This window comes from Chrysochloris asiatica, unplaced genomic scaffold (genome assembly GCF_000296735.1).
Source record: "Chrysochloris asiatica unplaced genomic scaffold, ChrAsi1.0 scaffold00048, whole genome shotgun sequence".
NCBI lineage: Eukaryota > Metazoa > Chordata > Mammalia > Afrosoricida > Chrysochloridae > Chrysochloris > Chrysochloris asiatica.
The window spans coordinates 17,464,018-17,482,657 of NW_006408566.1; the positions used below are offsets into that span (position 1 = coordinate 17,464,018).

An 18,640-nucleotide genomic window follows, 5' to 3' on the forward strand; every position below is an offset into this window, starting at 1 on the left:
GTTAATGATACTGAAGGAAGGAATCCAAAATTCACTGAAGGCATTGGTAAGGAACAAAGCCCCAGGAAATTCTCAAATACAAATTGAAATATTTAAACAAAATTACAAAACACTGGAGGCACTCATTCACCTGTGCCAAGAAATTTAGAAGACAACTACCTGGCCAACTAACTGGAAGATATCCATATTTGTGTCCATTCCAAAGAGAGGTGACCCAACAGAATGTTGAAATCATCAGAAAATATCATAAGTATCCCATGCAAGCAAACTTTTGCTAAAGATAATTCAAAAACAACTGAAACCATGCATTGAAAGAGAACTTCGAGAGATTCAAGCCAGATTCAAAAGAGGACATGGAACAAGAGATATCATAACTTAACATCAGATGGATTTTGGTTGAAATCAGAGAATACCAGAAAGATGTTTATCTATGCTTTATTGACTAGGCAAAGACTTTTGATTGTGTGGATGACAAACTGTGGACAGCAGTGCAGAGAATGAGTATTCAGAAACACTAATTTGTGCAATGAGGAACCCGTACATAGACCAAGAAGTAGTTGTTTGAACAGAACAAAGGATCACTGGATGGTTTAAAATTAGGAAATGTATGTGCCAGGGTTCAATATACAGGGTTGTATATTGAAATAATATGGTTGAAGTACCATATTACTTCAATATTTATGCTAAGCAAATAATTTGAGATGATAGATTATATGGAGAAAAACATGGCATCAGGATAGGAGGAATACTCATTAACAACCTGTGATATGCAGATGATACGATCTTGTTTGCTGAAAATGAAGAAGACTTAAAATACTGATGAAGATCAAAGATCACAGCCTTTGGTATGTGCTGCACCTCAATGTAAACAAAACAAAAATCCTCACAAGTGGATCCATAAATAACATCCATATAAATGGAGAAAAGTTTGAAATTGTCTAAGACTTCATTTTGCTTGGATCAACCATTAACACTCATGGAAGCATCAGTCAAGAAATCAACCAACATATTGCATTAAGCAAATCTGCTGCACAAGACCTCTTTAAAATATTCAAGAGCAAAGATATCGTCAGTTTGAGGACTAAGGTAAGACTGACCCAAGCTATGGTGTTTTCAGTAGACTCATATGCTTTGAAAATTGGACAGTGAATATGAAGACTATAGAAGAATTGATGCATTTGAGCTATGGTGTTGGAGGAGAATATTAAAAGTACCATGAACTGCCAAATGAACAAACCAATTTGTGTTGGGGAGAATTGCAGCCAGAAAGCTCCCTAGAAGCCAGGATGGCCAGACTTCATCTCTCATATTTCATACATATATTGTCTGGAAGGACCAGTCCCTAGAGAAAGACTTTATCATGTTTGGTAAAGTGGAGTGTCAAAGAAAAAGAGGAAGAGCCCAATGAGATTGATTGGCACAGTGTCGGCAGCAGTGGGCTCAAATGTAGCAATGATTGTGAGGTTGGTGCAGGACCGGGCATTGGTTCATTCTGTTGTGCAAAGGATGGCTGTGAGTTAGTACTGACTCAATGGCACCTAACAAGAACAACAACAACATGGACAAAATACTGAATGATGCAGAAAGCATCAAAAGAAGATGAAAAGAATGCACAGAGTCATTGTACCAAGTGAAATCGCCAGTGTTTAAACATTTCAAGAAGTAGCATATGATCAAGAGACAATAACACTGAAGTAAGAAGTCCAAGGTGCACTGAAGGCATTGGCAAAGAACCAGGTGCTGGCAATTGGTGAAATGGAAATTGAAATCTTTCAACAAACCCATGAGGCACTGGAGGCACACACTCATCTATGCCAAGAAATTTTGAAGACAGCTACCTGGCCAATTGATTGGAAGAAAGTCTTATTTGTGCCCATTCCAAAGAGAGGTAAGCCAACAGACTGCAGAAATCATTGCACAATATCATTAATATCTCATGCAAATAAAATATTGTTAAAGATCATTCAAAAATGGTTGCAACAATACATTGACAAAGCACTGCCACGGGTTCAAGCCAAAATCAGAGCAAAATGTGGATAGAGGGATATCATTGCTGACCTCAGATGCATCTTAGCTGAAAGCAAAAAATACCAGAAAGATATTTACCTGTGCTTTATTGACTAAACAAAAGCTTTGGTTAGTGTGAATCATCATAAAAATATGGACAGCAATGCAGAGAATGAGTAATCTGGAACACTGAATTATGTTCAAGAGGAATCTGTTCATAGACCAAGAGACGGTTTATTAGAACAAAACAAGGTAATACAGAATGATTTAAATTAGGAAAAGTGTGTGCCAGGGCTGTGTTCTTTCACCATATTTATTCATCTGTGTGCTGAGCAAATAATCTGAGAAAGTGGATTATATGAAGAAGAACATCACATCTGGACTGGACAAAGACTCTTTAACAAGCTTTGATATGTAGATGATACAACCTCCACTTCTGAAAGTGAAGAGGACTTAAAATACTTATTGATGAAGATCAAAGATGACAGCCTTTGGTACTGACGCCTTTGGTACTGACTGCACTTCAATGTAAAGAAAACAAAAATCCTCATCACAGCACCAATAAATAACATCAAGATTAGTGGAGAAAAGCCTGAAGATGCCAAAGACTTCATTTTGCTTGGATCAACCATTCACACTCATGGAAGCAGCAGTCAAGAAGTCAATTGACATAATGCATTGGGCAAATGTGCTGTTCAGGACCTTTTTAAGATATTCAAGAGCAAAAATGTCAGTTTGAGGACTAAGGTGTGCCTGACCCAAGCCGTGGTGTTTTCAATAGCCTCATATGCTATGAAAATTAGACAGTGAATATGAAGATTATAGAATTGATGTATCTGAGTTATGGTGTTGGTGGAAAATATTGAAATTACCCTGGGTCACCAAAAGCACAAACAAAACTGTGTTGGAAAAGTAGAGCCAGAATGCTCCTTGGAAGCCAGGTTGCCAGACTTCGTCTCTTATATTTCGGGCATATTATCAGGAGGGACAAGTCCCTGGAGGAGGACATCATGCTTGGTAATGTGGACGAGCATCAATAAAAAGGAAGATCCCCAATGAGATAGATTGGCACAATGGCAACAGCAGTGGGCTCAAAGGTACCAACAATTGTGAAATTGCACAGGATCATGCAGTGTTTACTCTGTTGTATACAGGGTCACTATGAGTCGGTACCAACTTGATGGCACCTAACAATAGCAGCAATATATGCCAGACATTGTTCTAAGCAATCTATATTTAAACTACTCCCAAACACCCAATGAGGTAACAACTCTTACCTTCTTTTCATGGATAAAGGAACTGAAGAAGGAAGAGGTCAAGTGCCTTGCCCAAGTCATAAGGCTGGTGCTACTGTTGTTGTTAAGTGCTTTTGTATGGGTTCCGATGTATAGCAACCCTATATAAGGTTTACAATGAGTGGCTGATGGGTTTGAACTTCCAACTTCATGGTTCATGATCCAGAATAAGGCTAGTAAAGTCCCAGTTTAAGCCCAAGTCCTGGTGTGATGCTGTGGGCTAATGCGTCAGACTGCAAAGTCATTTGAACTGCAAGGTCAGTGGTTCAAGCCTTGGAATCACTATGGGTCACTATGGGTCACAGGGTCACTATGGGTCGGAATCGACTCAATGGTACTTAACAACAACAACAAGAGCCACAATGTGGAGTCCTGGTGTGGCAATATGGGTTGATGCATTATATTGCAAAGTCAGTTTGCACTTCAAGGTCAGTGGTTCAAGTTCACCAGCTGCTCCTCAGAAACCTTAGTCAGAGTAGCTATGGGTCCGAACCAATTCTGTGGCACTTAACAACAATAACAACAAAGCCACACTGTAAGGTCAGGATCTAGGTCCTAAGTAACCAACCTGTACCCATTCCTTTATTTGGATATGGTGGTAGTGGTGTGCCAGCAAATGGATTCTGACTAATAGCGACTCTCTATATGGATTCCAAGGCGATAAATCTTTATAGAAGAAGAAAGCCTCATCTTTCTTCCACAGAGCTGCTGGTAGATTCAAACTGCTGACCTTATGGTTAGCAGTCCAACTAGTAACCCACTACATTACTAGTGCTCCTTATTTGGATATAGTGTAGTTCATTTAACAAATCCTTTTTTTCCAGTTTTTCTCTTATAAATAGAAATCTTTCTTTACACCCTTCAATCACATCAAGCTACCTTTCTTGCCATAGACTCTGGCATTATAATACATAACATATTTGTTCTACCATGGGTGTACCCACACATTATAATAGGTGGCATGCTTATTAGATAGGAGTCCTGGTGCGGCGCTGTGGGTTAATGCATCAGACTGCAAAGTCATTTGAACTGCAAGTTCGGTGGTTCAAACTCAACAGCACTTAACAACAACAATGATGATTAGATAAGGTGCTTCTGGACCTCCAGGACAGAGCTTGTTCCTATGCTAATTCTGTAGTTCTTGTTGTTGTGATGTGCCGTGATAGCAACCCTACTCAGGGTCTCTGAGGCTGTAAATCTTTACGGGAGCAGACCGCCTCATCTTTCTCCCGTGGAACCGCTGGTAGTTTCGAACTGCTGACCTTGCGGCTCGCAGCCCGATTCGTAACCACTACGCTACCAGAGCTCCCTAGTTCTAGGGTGAGATAATTTGTCCCTCCCCTCCCAGAACTCTACAGGGTTTCTTATGGGAAGTTCAGTGGAACACCCTGCCACCAAATATAGGAAAGCCTCATGAGAGGTGTGGGGATTGACTAATTGGTTCTGTGTGCTGGGTGTATGGTGCCTGCCTGCCAGATGGCAGCCACAGTTGCCTGGTACAAAGCCCCTCACTACCACCTTGACTAAGTGGTAAATGGAATCCCACTGCAGTTGAAGAAAGGAATCAGAGCTAATTCTAGATCTTTATGCCTTACACATAGATGAAACTAAGCTTTCCTGCCTCAGATGTAACAGACAATCTGTACTGACTGAATTTGTTCCAAAAAGGAGGTTGCTGATAAACACTGAGTTAATATAAGTGAGGTGGTGTATGTTAAACTCTTTCCAAATTACAGATTAAATTTGAAGAGCATCATTAGTAGGAGTTAAGTAAAGCTAAAAATGTTAAGAGAATCAATCATTTCACAAATGAAGAGGCCAACAAAGCCTAAGTGATTTGTCTGTATACTGGTTTTTCTGAGAGCCAGCCCAAAAACCTTTTTGCCTCTCAAATATAGTCTTGGAGGACAAAATTTTGAATATATATATATATATATATATATATATATATATATAATTTCATTGTTTTCCAGAACCCTTAGCACTGACTTCTCTTATAAAATAAAGAAAAATGAATGTGTGACTAGCAACAAAGTCAGTAGCACATTTTCAAAAATAGACTGTGCTTTTTTGCATCTGGCAGCATGAAAATAAACATGTTAGTCCTTTCATTTAATCACTATCACAGCTGACTGGCACAGTGTGTTCTTTTCAAAGCCTTTTAGTGAGTTTTAGCTTGTTCTTCACAGTAATTCTGTGAGGTAGGTGGAGCCATTCGGTGTTATCCCCATTTAATAGATGAATTGACAGAGGTCAAGGGTATTTCCCTTGATGTGCATTGACTATTCAGATTCAGCACATTCAAAGCAGAACCTTTAATCTTGCTCTTCTTCCTGTGGTCTGTCTCACAGAATGACTCAACCACCCTCCCACTGGCATAAGAAAGAAATTTTTTTCTCCAAACCTGTTATCCAATCATTGTGTTCTTCAAATTCTACTTCTCTTAAAAAAGTTCTCATCTAGAGATCAATTTCTGTCATGGCAAAATGAGGAGCAACCCCGTGAAATTTCCAATAGTTGTAAGACACCTACTGCCTTCAAGTCAATTCTGACTCCTTGTGCTCTATATAGGGTTTCTGAGGCTGTACATCTTTACAGGAGCAGACAGCTTCATCTTTCTCCCACCTAGCAACTGATGAGTTTGAACTGCCTACCTGGTGATTAGCAGTCCAACACCTAACCCACAGCACCATTAGGAAACAACCATTTTTTAAAGTCTCTGGAAATTATCTTATAGGTGAATAAAGAAAAAAAATTCAAGAACATCTATGAAAATTCCGTAAGGAAGAGGAGAATCTGTGGCATATGAAACAAGTCTGTTCCCTCCCTTGCGCTTCCAGATCACACCAGACTCCACACCAAACTGCTGCAGCCAAGAACACCGAAGCAGGATGCCAGCATTTTTCATCCTGCTCCCGGAGGCTTGGTGTGGCGCTGTGGGTTAATGCGCCAGACTGCAAAGCCATTTGAACTGCAACGTTGGCAGTTCAAACTCACCAGCTGCTCCTTGGAAACCCTATACAGGGTCGCTATGGGTCCCAACTAACTTGACAGCACTTAACAACAACCCTGATGCAGAATGTAAATCCTCTTTAGATGCAGTTGAGAGTTAGGATTTCTCTTCTTCCACACAGCCCACTGCCCCCATTTATGGAATGGAAGCTTTACTTGACTACAACATACTGAGAATACTGGGGCCCTGATCACTATTGTACTGTATTGCTGTGGGAGCAAATAGATTAGGGCCTTAAAATGCTACCCTCCATCCTGCCCCTTTCTGAGTGCTCTACTTCTAGAATAGTGGGAATATAATTTAGAAAGAAGCTTGCCATTGTCCCCACCCCCTGGCTCAGAGCCCCTGGCTTTGAGATTTTTGCCTGGGGAATGAAACAGCTGATAAAACAGGTAACTCCTAATCTCTTCACAAAGAATTGACTTCTTAGTGCCTAAAACCTCTCAAGAACAATGAAGATTATGGTAAAAAGTAATTTACAGGAAGAAGAGAACCAGGAAATAAAAATGCTGAGAGGAGTCTTCCTGTGACCAGAACAAAAATCCAATTCTGAGCTCAGTTTAAAAGGCAATTCTTGCCCCAGGACATTACTGCACACAATAGAGCCATCAGCAGGCAATCAGTGAAGTTTAAATTCTGAGTATGATTGGGTGTTATGTGGGTGTCTGTGCACCCCAGATTGCTCTTTGGAGGCCAGGATGGCCAAACTTCGTCTTTCATACTTTGGACATATTGTCAGGAAGGACTAGTCACTGGAGAAGGATATCATGTTTGGTGAAGTGGAGAGTCAGAGAAGAAGAGGAAGAGCCCCAGTAAGATGGATTAGCAAAGTTGCTCAAGCATGGCAACAATTATGAGGTTGACCCAGGACTGGGCAGTGTTTCATTCTGTTGTATATAGGGTCTCTATGAGTCGGTACTGATGCGATGGCACCTTACAATAATGACATAAATAAATAAACAAGATCATTAATTAATAATTGCTGAAGTCGGGGGATGAATATATGGGATGTAATTTCTACAGGTCTCTTTAATATATGAAACTTTGAAGTTTCATATATTAAAAAGTTAAAATATAGTATTTTACAAATTTAAACCAAATATTCAAATGATTACTTCTAATACTTATTGTATTATTGAAACACATATTAAAATGACATGCATAAAATCAGTTTAGAAATACCAACTTCTCCTAATTCTACATTTCTTTTAAAACCCTATTCCAACCTTTTACACTCATCATTCTCATTATTGTCATCATTATCATTGAAGCTCTTGTTTGAGTCAATTAACACTTTCTAAAACACATTAGGAGTCCTGGTGTGGCGTTATGGGCTAATGTCTCAGACTGCAAAGTCCTTTGAACTGCAAGGTCAGTGGTTCAAGCTCATCAGCTGCTCATTGGAAACCCTATACAGAGCCCCTATGGGTTGGAATTGACTTGACGGCACTTAAAAACAACAAAACACATTAAGATCTTGGTCTCAGTTGTTTGAGAAATAGAACTTCTCAAATTTATAATTTTTTCCTGTCTCTGGAAATTTTCCAAACCTCAGCTATTCATTGCTCAATAAAACAATTTGTTGTGTTCACTTGTATTGTACAAGAGCATTCATGATTTCCACTTAAGATCATTTTATTTATAAGCAATCTTTAAAAGACTTGTTTACACTTAGAACACTTGCAAATTTCAGCACTCCGGAAGAGTTACTAAATCTGTGTTAAATTTCTGTGCTTCATTTGCACCAATTCTTTTAGGTAAACATCACAAAACTAATATTGATTGAAGTCATTTCAGGGTTTTGTGTCTTCTCCAAATAGTATTTTGTGATTCAAAAGTAAAAGAAATGAGAGAAACCTGTAGATCAGAGACTTTGTAGACATACTGGAAATTCATGAGGTCATAGGGTAATTCTTGAACAACACTTCTGTATTTTATCTTCTTTGACACTCTGGGGACTAACACTCTTTGATTTTGAAAAGCAACAGTGAATGATAATTTATATCAGTGAAAGGGGGAAAGTTCAGTATGTATTTGGCCTAAACAAGAAATCATCAACATCTATGATATTTAGTTTATTCATTGATTCAACAGATTCAGGCCTGTTCTCTATGATGTGAGTCCACAGTGTACAGACAGAGTTATAACCCACATAGAGTTCACATTCTCTAGGAAAGAGACACAGAAATAACAAATAAATACAGAGTATACTTTGAGAAAAAAAAATATTTTAAACATATTACAACACTCATTCTTCACAGCATTCCTAGAAAGGCAATATATTTTTCTATTTCCTTAGATGAGGACATAAATTTTAGTCTGTGACATCCAGGCCAAAATACAAGAGGAAGTCAAAAAAAGTATTGTTAGAAAATCATAGAAACCTTTATTAAACAAAAATGTACAAATATGAAGCTACTATTTCTTAACATAGATTCCATCTAAGAGTATACATTTCCCTGAAGACTTCTGCACTTTCAACTTGCACCACATAAAAGAAGGCAGTTTTGGTGTCTTGAGGGACACAAACCATGTTCTTTTGAAATGCTCATTGAGTTTGGGGAACAAAGAGGCAAGAGCAAGGCTGTAGGCTGGATATGAAAAGGTTTCCCAAAGAAATGGTCATAGGACAGCCCTTTCTACACGCAAAGAATGAGCCTGTACATTGTCATGTTGGGGGGAAAAAAATATCACCTATTTCAGTGCAATTTTCCTGGCCTTTTTTTTTTTTTTTTAACCAATACAGTTTTCCATTTTCTTACTATTACTTCATAATAAATCCTTGTGATTATCCTGTGTCCTTCCAGAAAATCTATCAAAAGTATCCCTTTAGAACTTCAATAAATTGTTTCCATGGAATCAAGATTGAAGGAACACTTCTTAACAACCTATAATAAAGCAATTGATACAACTTTGTTTGCTGAAAACAAAAAGGGCTTAAAATACTTACTTATGAACATCAGAGACTACAGCCTTCAGTATGGATTGCATCTCAATGTAAAGAAAACAAAAATCGTCACTACTGGACCAATAAAAAACATCATGATAAATGGAGAAAAGATGAAGTTGTCAAAGACTTCATTTTGCTTGGATGTACAATCAACACTCATGGAAGCTGAAGTCAAGAAATCAAATGGCATTAGGCAAATCTGCTGCACAAGACCTCTCTAAAGTGTTCAAGAGGGCTAATAAGAATTTAAGGACAAAGCTATGGCTGACTAAAGCAATAGTATTTTCAGTAATGTCATATGCATGTGAAAATTGTACACTGAATAAGAAGACTGCAGAAGAATTGATGCATTTGAGTTATGGTATTGGAGAAGAATATGGAAAGTACCATGGACTGCCAGAAGAGCAAACAAATCTGTCTTGGAAGAAGTAAAGCCAGACTGCTCCCTAGAAACCAGGATGGTGAGACTTCATCATACTTAGGACACGTTACCAGGAGACACCAGTCCTTGGAGAGAGAAATCATGCTTGGTAAAGTGGAGAGTCAGTGAAAAAGAGGAAGTCCTCCAAGGAAATGGATTAGCACAGTGGCAGCAATAATGGCCTGAAGTGTAACAATAATTCCAGACTTTATCTTTCATACTTTGGACGTATTATCAGGAGGGACCAGTCCCTAGAGTAAGACATCATGTTTGGTAAAGTAGAAGGACAGTGAAAAAGAGAGAGACCCCCAGTGAGATGGACTGGCACCATGGCAGCAACAATGGGCTCAAGTGTAGAATCAATTGTGTGGATGATCAGAACCAGATGATTTTTCCTTCTGTTGTACATAGGATCACTATGGGTTGGAACTAACTTGATGGCACCAAACAGTAACAGCAACAAAGTAAGCTGAAGAGCACATTTACTCCAATCAAGTGATGAATTATTGATGAGTACTTCTTTAGAACACCATCATCTAGAAGCATATAAGTCCTCAGAGGCAGAAAATTGTTTATATGTGACTGAAAATGGACATGTTGTGAAAAGAATTATTTGACATTCCATTTCAAAAGGTATAACATGATCAAAAATCAGTGGTATTGAAGGAAGAAGCCCTAGTTCTTCCTGAAGGCACTGGCAAAGAAAGAAGATGCCAGGAACTGACAGAATACAAATTGAAATGTTTCAACAAACTGATGCATCACTAGAGATACCAAGAAATTGGAAAGATAGCTACGTGGCCAACTGATTGGAAGAGATCCACATTTGTTCCCATTCCAAACAGAGGTGGCCCAATGGGATGAGGAAATCAGTGAACAATATTATTAATATTATATGTAATTAAAATTGTGCTAGAGGAAATAATAATTTTTTTAATGGCTGCAAATGTATATTTACAGGAAACTGCCAGAAACTCAAGCCAGATTCAAAAGAGGATGTTGAACTAGGGATATTAAAGCTAATGTCAGATTGATCTTGCCTTCAAGCAGAAAATACCAGAAAGATGTTTACTTGTGCTTTATTGACTATGCTAAGGCATTTGACTCTTTAGTTCATGACAAGCTATGGATGGATAACATTGTGAAGAATGTGTATTCCAGAACAGTTGATGGTGCCCTTGAGTAACCTATACATAGACAAAGAGACAGTCATTCGTAGAGAAAAAGGCAATACTGAATGATTTAAAATCAGGAAAGATGAGTGCCAGGAGTGTATTCTTTCATCATACTTATCAATCTGTATGCTGAACAAATAATCTGAAAGGCTGGATTATTTGAAGAAGAGTATGGCATGAGGATTAGAGAAAGATTCATTAATATTGTAATATAAAGAGGATATAGCCTTGCCAGCTGAAGAAGATCAAAGACCACAGCCTGTAGTATGGGTTGCACCTCAATGTAAAGAAAACAAAAATCCTCACAACTGAACCAATAAATGTTGTTGTTGTTAAGTGCCTTGGAGTCGGTTCCAACTCATAACAACCCTGTACAGGGTTTCCAAGGCTGTCAATCTTTATGGGAGCAGAGAGCTCTATCTTTCTCCCGTGAAACAGCTGGTAGTTTCAAACTGTTGACCAATAAATAGCATCATCATAAATGAAGAAAAGATTGAAGTTGTCAAAGACTTCATTTTGCTTGTATTCATCATCAGCCCTCATGGAAGTGCAGTCAAGAAATCAAATGACATATTGCATAGGGCAACTCTGCTGCACATGACTCTTCAAAGTGTTCAAGAGCAAAGGTATCACTTGAGAATTAAGGTGTGCCTGACTCAAGTATTGGTATTTTCAATAGTCTCATATGCAGTAAAGGAGCTCTGGTAGCGTAGTGGTTACGAATTGGGCTGCGAACCTTAAGGTCAGCAGTTCGAAACTACCAGCTGCTCCACGGGAGATAGATGAGGCTTTCTGCTCCCATAAAGATTTACAGCCTCAGAAACCCTGTGCAGGGTTGCTATGAGTTGGAACCAACTCCACGGCACTTAACAACAGCAACAACATATGCAGTAAAGTTGGACAATGAAAAATGAATATCTTATAAGAACTGATGCATTTGAATTATGGTGTTAGAGAAGAATATCAAAAATACCAGGGGCTGCAAGAAGAACAAACCAATCTGTGTTGGAAGAAGTACATCCAGAATGCTCTTTAGAAGCCAGAATAATGAGATTTTGTCTCTCATACTTTGCACATAGGAGGGACCAGTTCCTGGAGAAGGATATTATGCTTGGTAAGATGGAGGGTCAGCAAAAAAAGAGGAAAACACCAAACAAGATAGATTGGCACAGTGGCAGTAACAATGGGCTTAAGTGCAGCAGCAATTGTGAGGCTGGCGCAAGATCAGACGGTGTTTTCCTCTGTTGTTAATAGGGTGGCTGTGAATCAGAGTCGACTTGAAGGCACCTTAACAGCAACAACAAATCTTTAGGGAAACAGAGAGGCTGGTGTTTTGAACCTGCCAAACTTTTGCTTTGTGGCCCAGCACTTAAACTACTGTATCACCAATTCTCTGAAAACATCTGTCTCTTTCTTATATGCTTTGGAGTTTGCTAAATCCAGTTCCCTTTTTCTGTAATCTTTTTTTTCTTTTCTTTCTCCCTCTACTCTCCTTAGCCAATCAAATCCAACTCATCTTTCAAGTCTAGATTTAAATGTCACGTCTTCCATCAGGCCTTTCCCAATCACCGAATTGAGATTAGGTGGTGCAGTGAATGTTCCCATAGTGGCCCTAGCCCCTCCGTCTCCATACCGTATGGTTGTGGTTGCTTGCTGTGCCTCCACTCTCTGCAAGGTTTGTGAGACCAGGGACCAGGTTTGTGTCTAGCCCAGATCAGGTAAGCCATAAATATGTGTTAAATAAAGGAATAAAATTAATTAAATTCTGGAAGGTTTTGTTTCCCAGATACAAAGTGTACTAAGAGGAATTTCTGATATGGCGCTGTAGGGTCAGCACTGGACTACATACCACAAGGTCAGGAGTTCAGACCCACCAGCTGCTCCTTGGAAACCCTATTCAGGGTCACTATGAGTCAAAACAGAGTCCATGACACTTAACAACAATATTACCCACCTCGTGGTGGTGTTGTGAGAATGAAATTAAATGATGGGCAAAGCCCTATACTCAATAAATAACTGTTTATTTGGATGCCTATTCTAAAATTGTCTGTCACTCTTGTCCACACTTTGCCCACTCTAGAAATCCTCTTGATTTTTTCCTTATATTTCATGATTATAAAGCATCTGTAGTTTACTTTATGGTGGTGATGGTAGTTATGTGCCGTGGAGTCAGTTCCAACTCATAGTCACCCTGTATGAGGTTTCCAAAACTGTAAATCTTTATGGGAGCAGAAAACCTCATCTTCTCTGGTGGAACAGCTGGTAGTTTTGAACTACTGACCTTGAGACTAAAACTACCAGGGCTCCTTAGGTTACTTTATACTGATAAATTTCAACATGATTTCATGACATTCCGTTTTCTATGGTCAGAGCATGAGGAAATAGGATTTTTATCATTGATCCTTGTGTTGTCATTCAGTCTCTTATAACTTTTAATAACATTGCTCTTGGGATTTAATATTCTGAGCATTTTTTTTTCTATTTTATTCCATGATTGGCAAGCTTCACTATCACCTTTGTTGCCATCCCTAAACCTGTTAATTAAACCAGCCTAACAAGAGTACAAACCCATCCGCCAATCCCTGGAAACCCTATAAAGTCATTTCACTATGAGTTGAAACAAATTTCATGGCTCTACCAGCAACAACAACAACAATAAAATATGACAACCAGGAGCCTATGTTAGCATGAAATATTTGAGGGACTATATATAAAATTCATGTGAATTTAAAATCAAAAATAATAAAGTTGTGATGTGACCTTTTGAAGAGTGTGGTGGCTTTGTAGTATAAGAACTGGACTGTGAACCACAAGGTTGGAGGTTTGAGCCCACCAGCCATTCCATGCAAGAAAGATTAGGTTTTCTGCTCCCAGAGAGATTTAAAGCCTTGGAAACCCTACACAGGGTCACTATGAGTCAGAATTGACTCGACAGCTCTTAACAACAACAGTAAGGATGCCATTATTTCTAATAAGAACCCTATAATTATCTTAAGCACTGTAATTTTTTTTTCTACCTTTTATTTCTGTCACAGATACCTTCTTTGTTGCATAAATGAAAAAGTACCTAATTGTTAATTACCCCCAAAGTGTGTTAATCACATAATACTGAAATTAGTTTTAAAAGAAGCTTTCTTTTTGGAGAACTCAAAGGTCACATAAAGAGGGCCCAAGTTCATTTGGAACTGAAAATGTTTCAGGAAGTTGATTGGCTGACTCATATCTTCCTTCTATTTTTCTGCCCACCTTCTGTTCCTTGCTCTAATGTGTCTTTACCATTCCCAATAGGCAAATGTCCACTGCAGCTCTGTACCAACTGGAGACCAGTCCCTATCCTATATCCATGGCCTCCCCAGGAGAAATTTTAGAGACTGGTCCCTGGAACAGATGGCGAGGGAAGGTTCTGAGCAACCTGAGGTGTGTATATTAATAGTTGTTGTTTCTCTTGTGGATGAAGGGGAATTATTTATTGACTGCATATTTTGATATGTACACCACATTTCTCTCATGACTCTAGATCCATCCAACCAGTTGACTTTCCAAGTCACTTCTCCTGAGGAGCCTACAGACAAACTCCACATGTCTCAGCTGAACTTTTTACCTTCCTTTTTCTCAAGGGTTCCTATACCCACGTAGGTCCCATTGTGTTTTGAGTTACCTCAACCAGGATCTGGGCATTATCATTGATCTTCCCCTTCTACCACCAGCCTTAAATGCCAGACCAATATTTCTCTAAGAACTGCTATTCCGAATTATTATACAACCATGAAAACTATTTTTTAAAAACAAAGATGGTGTAACAGCCTTCTAACAGCAAATCAGTCCACTTGCCACGGAGTCTCCAATTCATGGAGACCCCTTTTATGTCAGAGTAGAACTATAGTCCAAGAGGTATCTACTGGTTTATTTCTTAGAAATAGATTAGCAGGTCTTTCTTCCACCATTCCACAATTGGTTATAGATCAGATAGATTGTTGAGATTCACTAGGTATTCTGAGATAGTTTGCCCCTTTGTTCTTCTGAAGGAAAAGGGCCGCAGCATTGTAAACTAATGAATTGACCCAGAATGAATGCTTCCCTTCATGTGTTAATCACTTGAAGACATGAATACAAGCTCCAATGTGCCTCCTATGCTTGTTACATTGTTGTTGTTGTTGTTAGGTGCCATCGAGTCCATACCAACTCATAGCGACCCTATGCACAGCAGAACAAAACACTGCCCAATCCTGGGCCAACCTCACTATTGTTGCCACGCTTAAGCCCATGGTTGCTGCCACTTTGCCAATCCATCTCACTGGGGTCTTCCTCTTTTTCTTGTTACATTGGACTTCAGCGATTTCATTTTAGAGCCAGCTGTGCTGATTTTTTCCCCCATTGTTTGTGTCAGGATATTGGCCAAAGACCAAGTAAAACTACAAGAGAAGACACTTTCCTTCTTTCATTGGTCAGAAGAGAACTCAAATCATGCCCTCTGAGTTCAAGTTTATTAGACAAGATTCAGAAAGAGCTGAAGATTCTGGATCCTATCTCTTCAGGATATCTTCTCCAATCTCAGCTAAGCCGTCTCTTCTTGAGGCATGAAGTCCCTCTGAAGTTACCAACAATCAAGATCCTTTGCCATAGATTTTCAGGGAGAAGCTCTCCAGAAATGGTATGACCATCATGCTAATTTATGTGTGGATTCATTTTCTTTATATTGCTTGTACACACCCAAACCCAAAACCCCACTGCTGTTGACTTGATTCAGACTCATAGCAACCCTGTAGGACAGTAGAATTGATCTCTAAGGCTTCCAAGGCTATAAATCTTTATGGATGCTGACTGCCTTATCTTTCTCCTGTGGAGGAACTGGTGGGTGTCAACTCTGACATTTTGGTTAGCAGCCCAGCACTTAACTCGCTCTGCCAACAGAGCATCAGATACGACACAACAGGGTAACTGAAATGACAGGCTGGTTCCTTTCTCTAAAACTAACCTTGACTATTCATTCCTAAGATTCAAAGCTCATTTATATTCATATATGGGCATTTATAGTCAGAATAGACAAGAATGGGAAATAGATGTGGATCTCCTATTTAATTTCTCTTCTAAGGATTTTCCTGTCCCATTTTCATTTTTTTTCCCTCTTAAAATTTTGGGTTAGTTACTGCTGTCGTTAAGTGCCCTGTAGTTGGTTCTGACTCATAGCAGCCCTGTGTAGGGTTTCTGAGGAGTGACTGGTGAGTTTAAACCACAAATTTTGTGGTTCAAACAGATCTTGCAGTCCAGTGCTTATCGTTAGCCATAGTCATGGAATATTTAAGTACTTGCCTGCTAACTGAAAAGTCAGTTGTTTGAACCCATAAGCTGCTCCTCAGGAGAAACGACCTACTGATCGGCTCCAATAAAGATTATAGCCTAGGAAATTCTATGGGGTCTTACAGAGTCACTGGCAGTCAAAATTAACTTGATGGTACACAATATATAATATGAAAACATACACAAGTATATAAGACAAATTTATATTATAGATTACATATATATGGAGCTCTGCTTATTTTTCATTACCTTTCCATAATATGTCAGCTGTGGGTCTTTCTCAGTTCTGTTATTATCTTAGCTCTAAGTCCCAGCCAGTCTAATAAGGCTGCCTGCCACTCCGGAATATTTTTGGTCTTGATGGTAGAGGGAAAAAACAAGAGAGCTCCGGAGGATCTCACACCAGCCCAGAAGTGGCGCATATCTCTTCTGCTCACAGCTAATCTGTCCAGGATTAGTCGCAGTGATCTAACCAGCAGGTCACCAGGAAGTACAATCCTATCACTTGTCCAGTAAGAAGAATAATATATTTAATAAATTACACTTGTAATGACCATGTTATATTTTTAAATAGATTCGTAGCTTTTAACATTGAAAATGTTCTAAATGTGTTTTACCTCAGTAGATTTATTTCCCTGCACATAAGTTAAATGAGGCTATTCTGCTTTGTATTAATTTTCAGGTAAATTATGAAAAGCTACTTTGGTTTTTAAACATTGCAGCTTCAAATGACCCAGAACCAAGCAGAACGGTTGTGGACAGCATACAGAGGAAACCCCAGAGTCCTACCAATGAAAACCAAAGGTATTTTTTCCCATTTGGGGACCATGCTGTTCCTAAACTTCTAAAGCTGCCAGAGATGTTGGAGGCCATTTGCTGTGAAACCTTGACTAGAATCACTTTGTCTTCACTGTTGTTATTGTTAAGTGCCATTGAATCAATTCCGACCCATAGCGACCCCGTATAGGGTTTCCAAGGAGTAGCTGGTGAGCTTGAACCACTGAGCTTGCAGTTCAAACTGACTTTGCAGTCTGATGCATCAGTCCATAGCATCCATACCAGGACTCCACTAGGACTTGGTTTAAGATCTTAATTTTCTCTGTTTCATAGAACTACATAGAAAGCTATTTGCAGTGATTGCATATGTTTCTTAACCTCGAGTATGTGTGTATGTTTTAAATAGGATTTTGTTGTGTTTTTGGTTTACACAGCAGGTTAGGTTCCCATTCAGCAATTTCTACACAAATTGTTCAGTGACATTGTTTATATTCTTCACAGTGTGTGAACATTTTCATTATTTTTGTTTTGCTATTCCACTGAGCATGTGTGTTTTTATGAGGTTGTAGCGTGAAAATTGAAAACTGTATTATAAAATAAGAACTTACAGTAAACTGATGCAGAATTCTTTTATAATGTTTCCAGAGATGCTCTCTGAAATCAGTGAGATCTGAAACAGAAATGCCTTCTGAAACAGTGAGGGTTACATGCACCAATGAAGAAAGTTTGAGGTAGAGGAAATGATGATCCCGTCACATATGACTTGAAGTAAAAATATGAGGGATATCTTTAGAGATGAGGCAAAGTAAAGTATCATTTGCTGAGAGAAGTGGCCAAGTACAGTTGGCTTGCAAGATAGTGTGGATTTGGCTTCTAGCTCTGCCACTTAGTGGCTGTGTGACACCAGACATGTTACTTAATTTCTCTGTGCTTTTACTCTCCAACTGTAAAATGGGCACAATAGCAGATATCACTTCAGAAATTTGTTTGTGAATATTTATTATTTAATAAATGCAAAGATCATAAAAACAACCTGGGATATGTTGTTGTTGTTAAGTGCTGCTGACTCAAACCGATCCTGTACTGGGTTTCTGAGGTTTTTTTTAAGTCTTTGTGCAAGCAGAAAGCCTCATCCTTCTCCCACAGCTCAACTTCAGAACTTGTGGCTCATAGTCCAGTGCTTAATGCTTGGAGCAAATGCACTCCTCATCTGTGATATATTGTTGTTGTTGTTGTTACATGTCATCCAATCAGTACTGACTCACTATGACCTTATCAACAACAGAATGAAACACTGCCCTATCCGGTACAAATCCCACAATTGTTGCTAGGCTTGAGCCCATTGCTGCTGTCACTGTGCCAGTCCATCTCATTGGGGATCTTCCTCTTTCTTGATGACCTTACACTTTACCTAACATGATATCCTTTTCCAGGAACTCCTGGATAATGTGTCCAAAGTATGAGAGATGAAGTCTCGCCATCTTTGCTTCCAAGGAGCATCTGGCTGTACTTCTTCCAACACAGATTTGTTTATTCTTCTGGCTCTGGCAGTCCATGGTACTTTTAATATTTTCCTCCAACACCATAAATCAAATGCATCAATTATTCTATGGTCTTCCTTATTCACTGTCCAACTTTCACATGTATATCAGACTGTTGAAAATGCCATGACTTGGGTCAGGTGCACCTTAGTCTTCAAACAGA

At 39.0% G+C, this 18,640-nt stretch overlaps 1 protein-coding gene across 1 annotated transcript in view; it reads left to right on the forward strand.

The window, feature by feature from the left end:
• The window catches only part of LOC102840577 (chromosome unknown open reading frame, human C1orf87), a 157,106-nt gene that overhangs the window by 43,105 nt on the left and 95,361 nt on the right, over positions 1-18,640 (forward strand). The window contains exons 3-5 of the mRNA XM_006862505.1: positions 14,150-14,278; positions 15,249-15,512; positions 16,842-16,963. Of these exons, the coding sequence (XP_006862567.1) occupies positions 14,150-14,278; positions 15,249-15,512; positions 16,842-16,963 (515 nt within the window). The remainder of the gene's footprint in view (positions 1-14,149; positions 14,279-15,248; positions 15,513-16,841; positions 16,964-18,640) is intronic.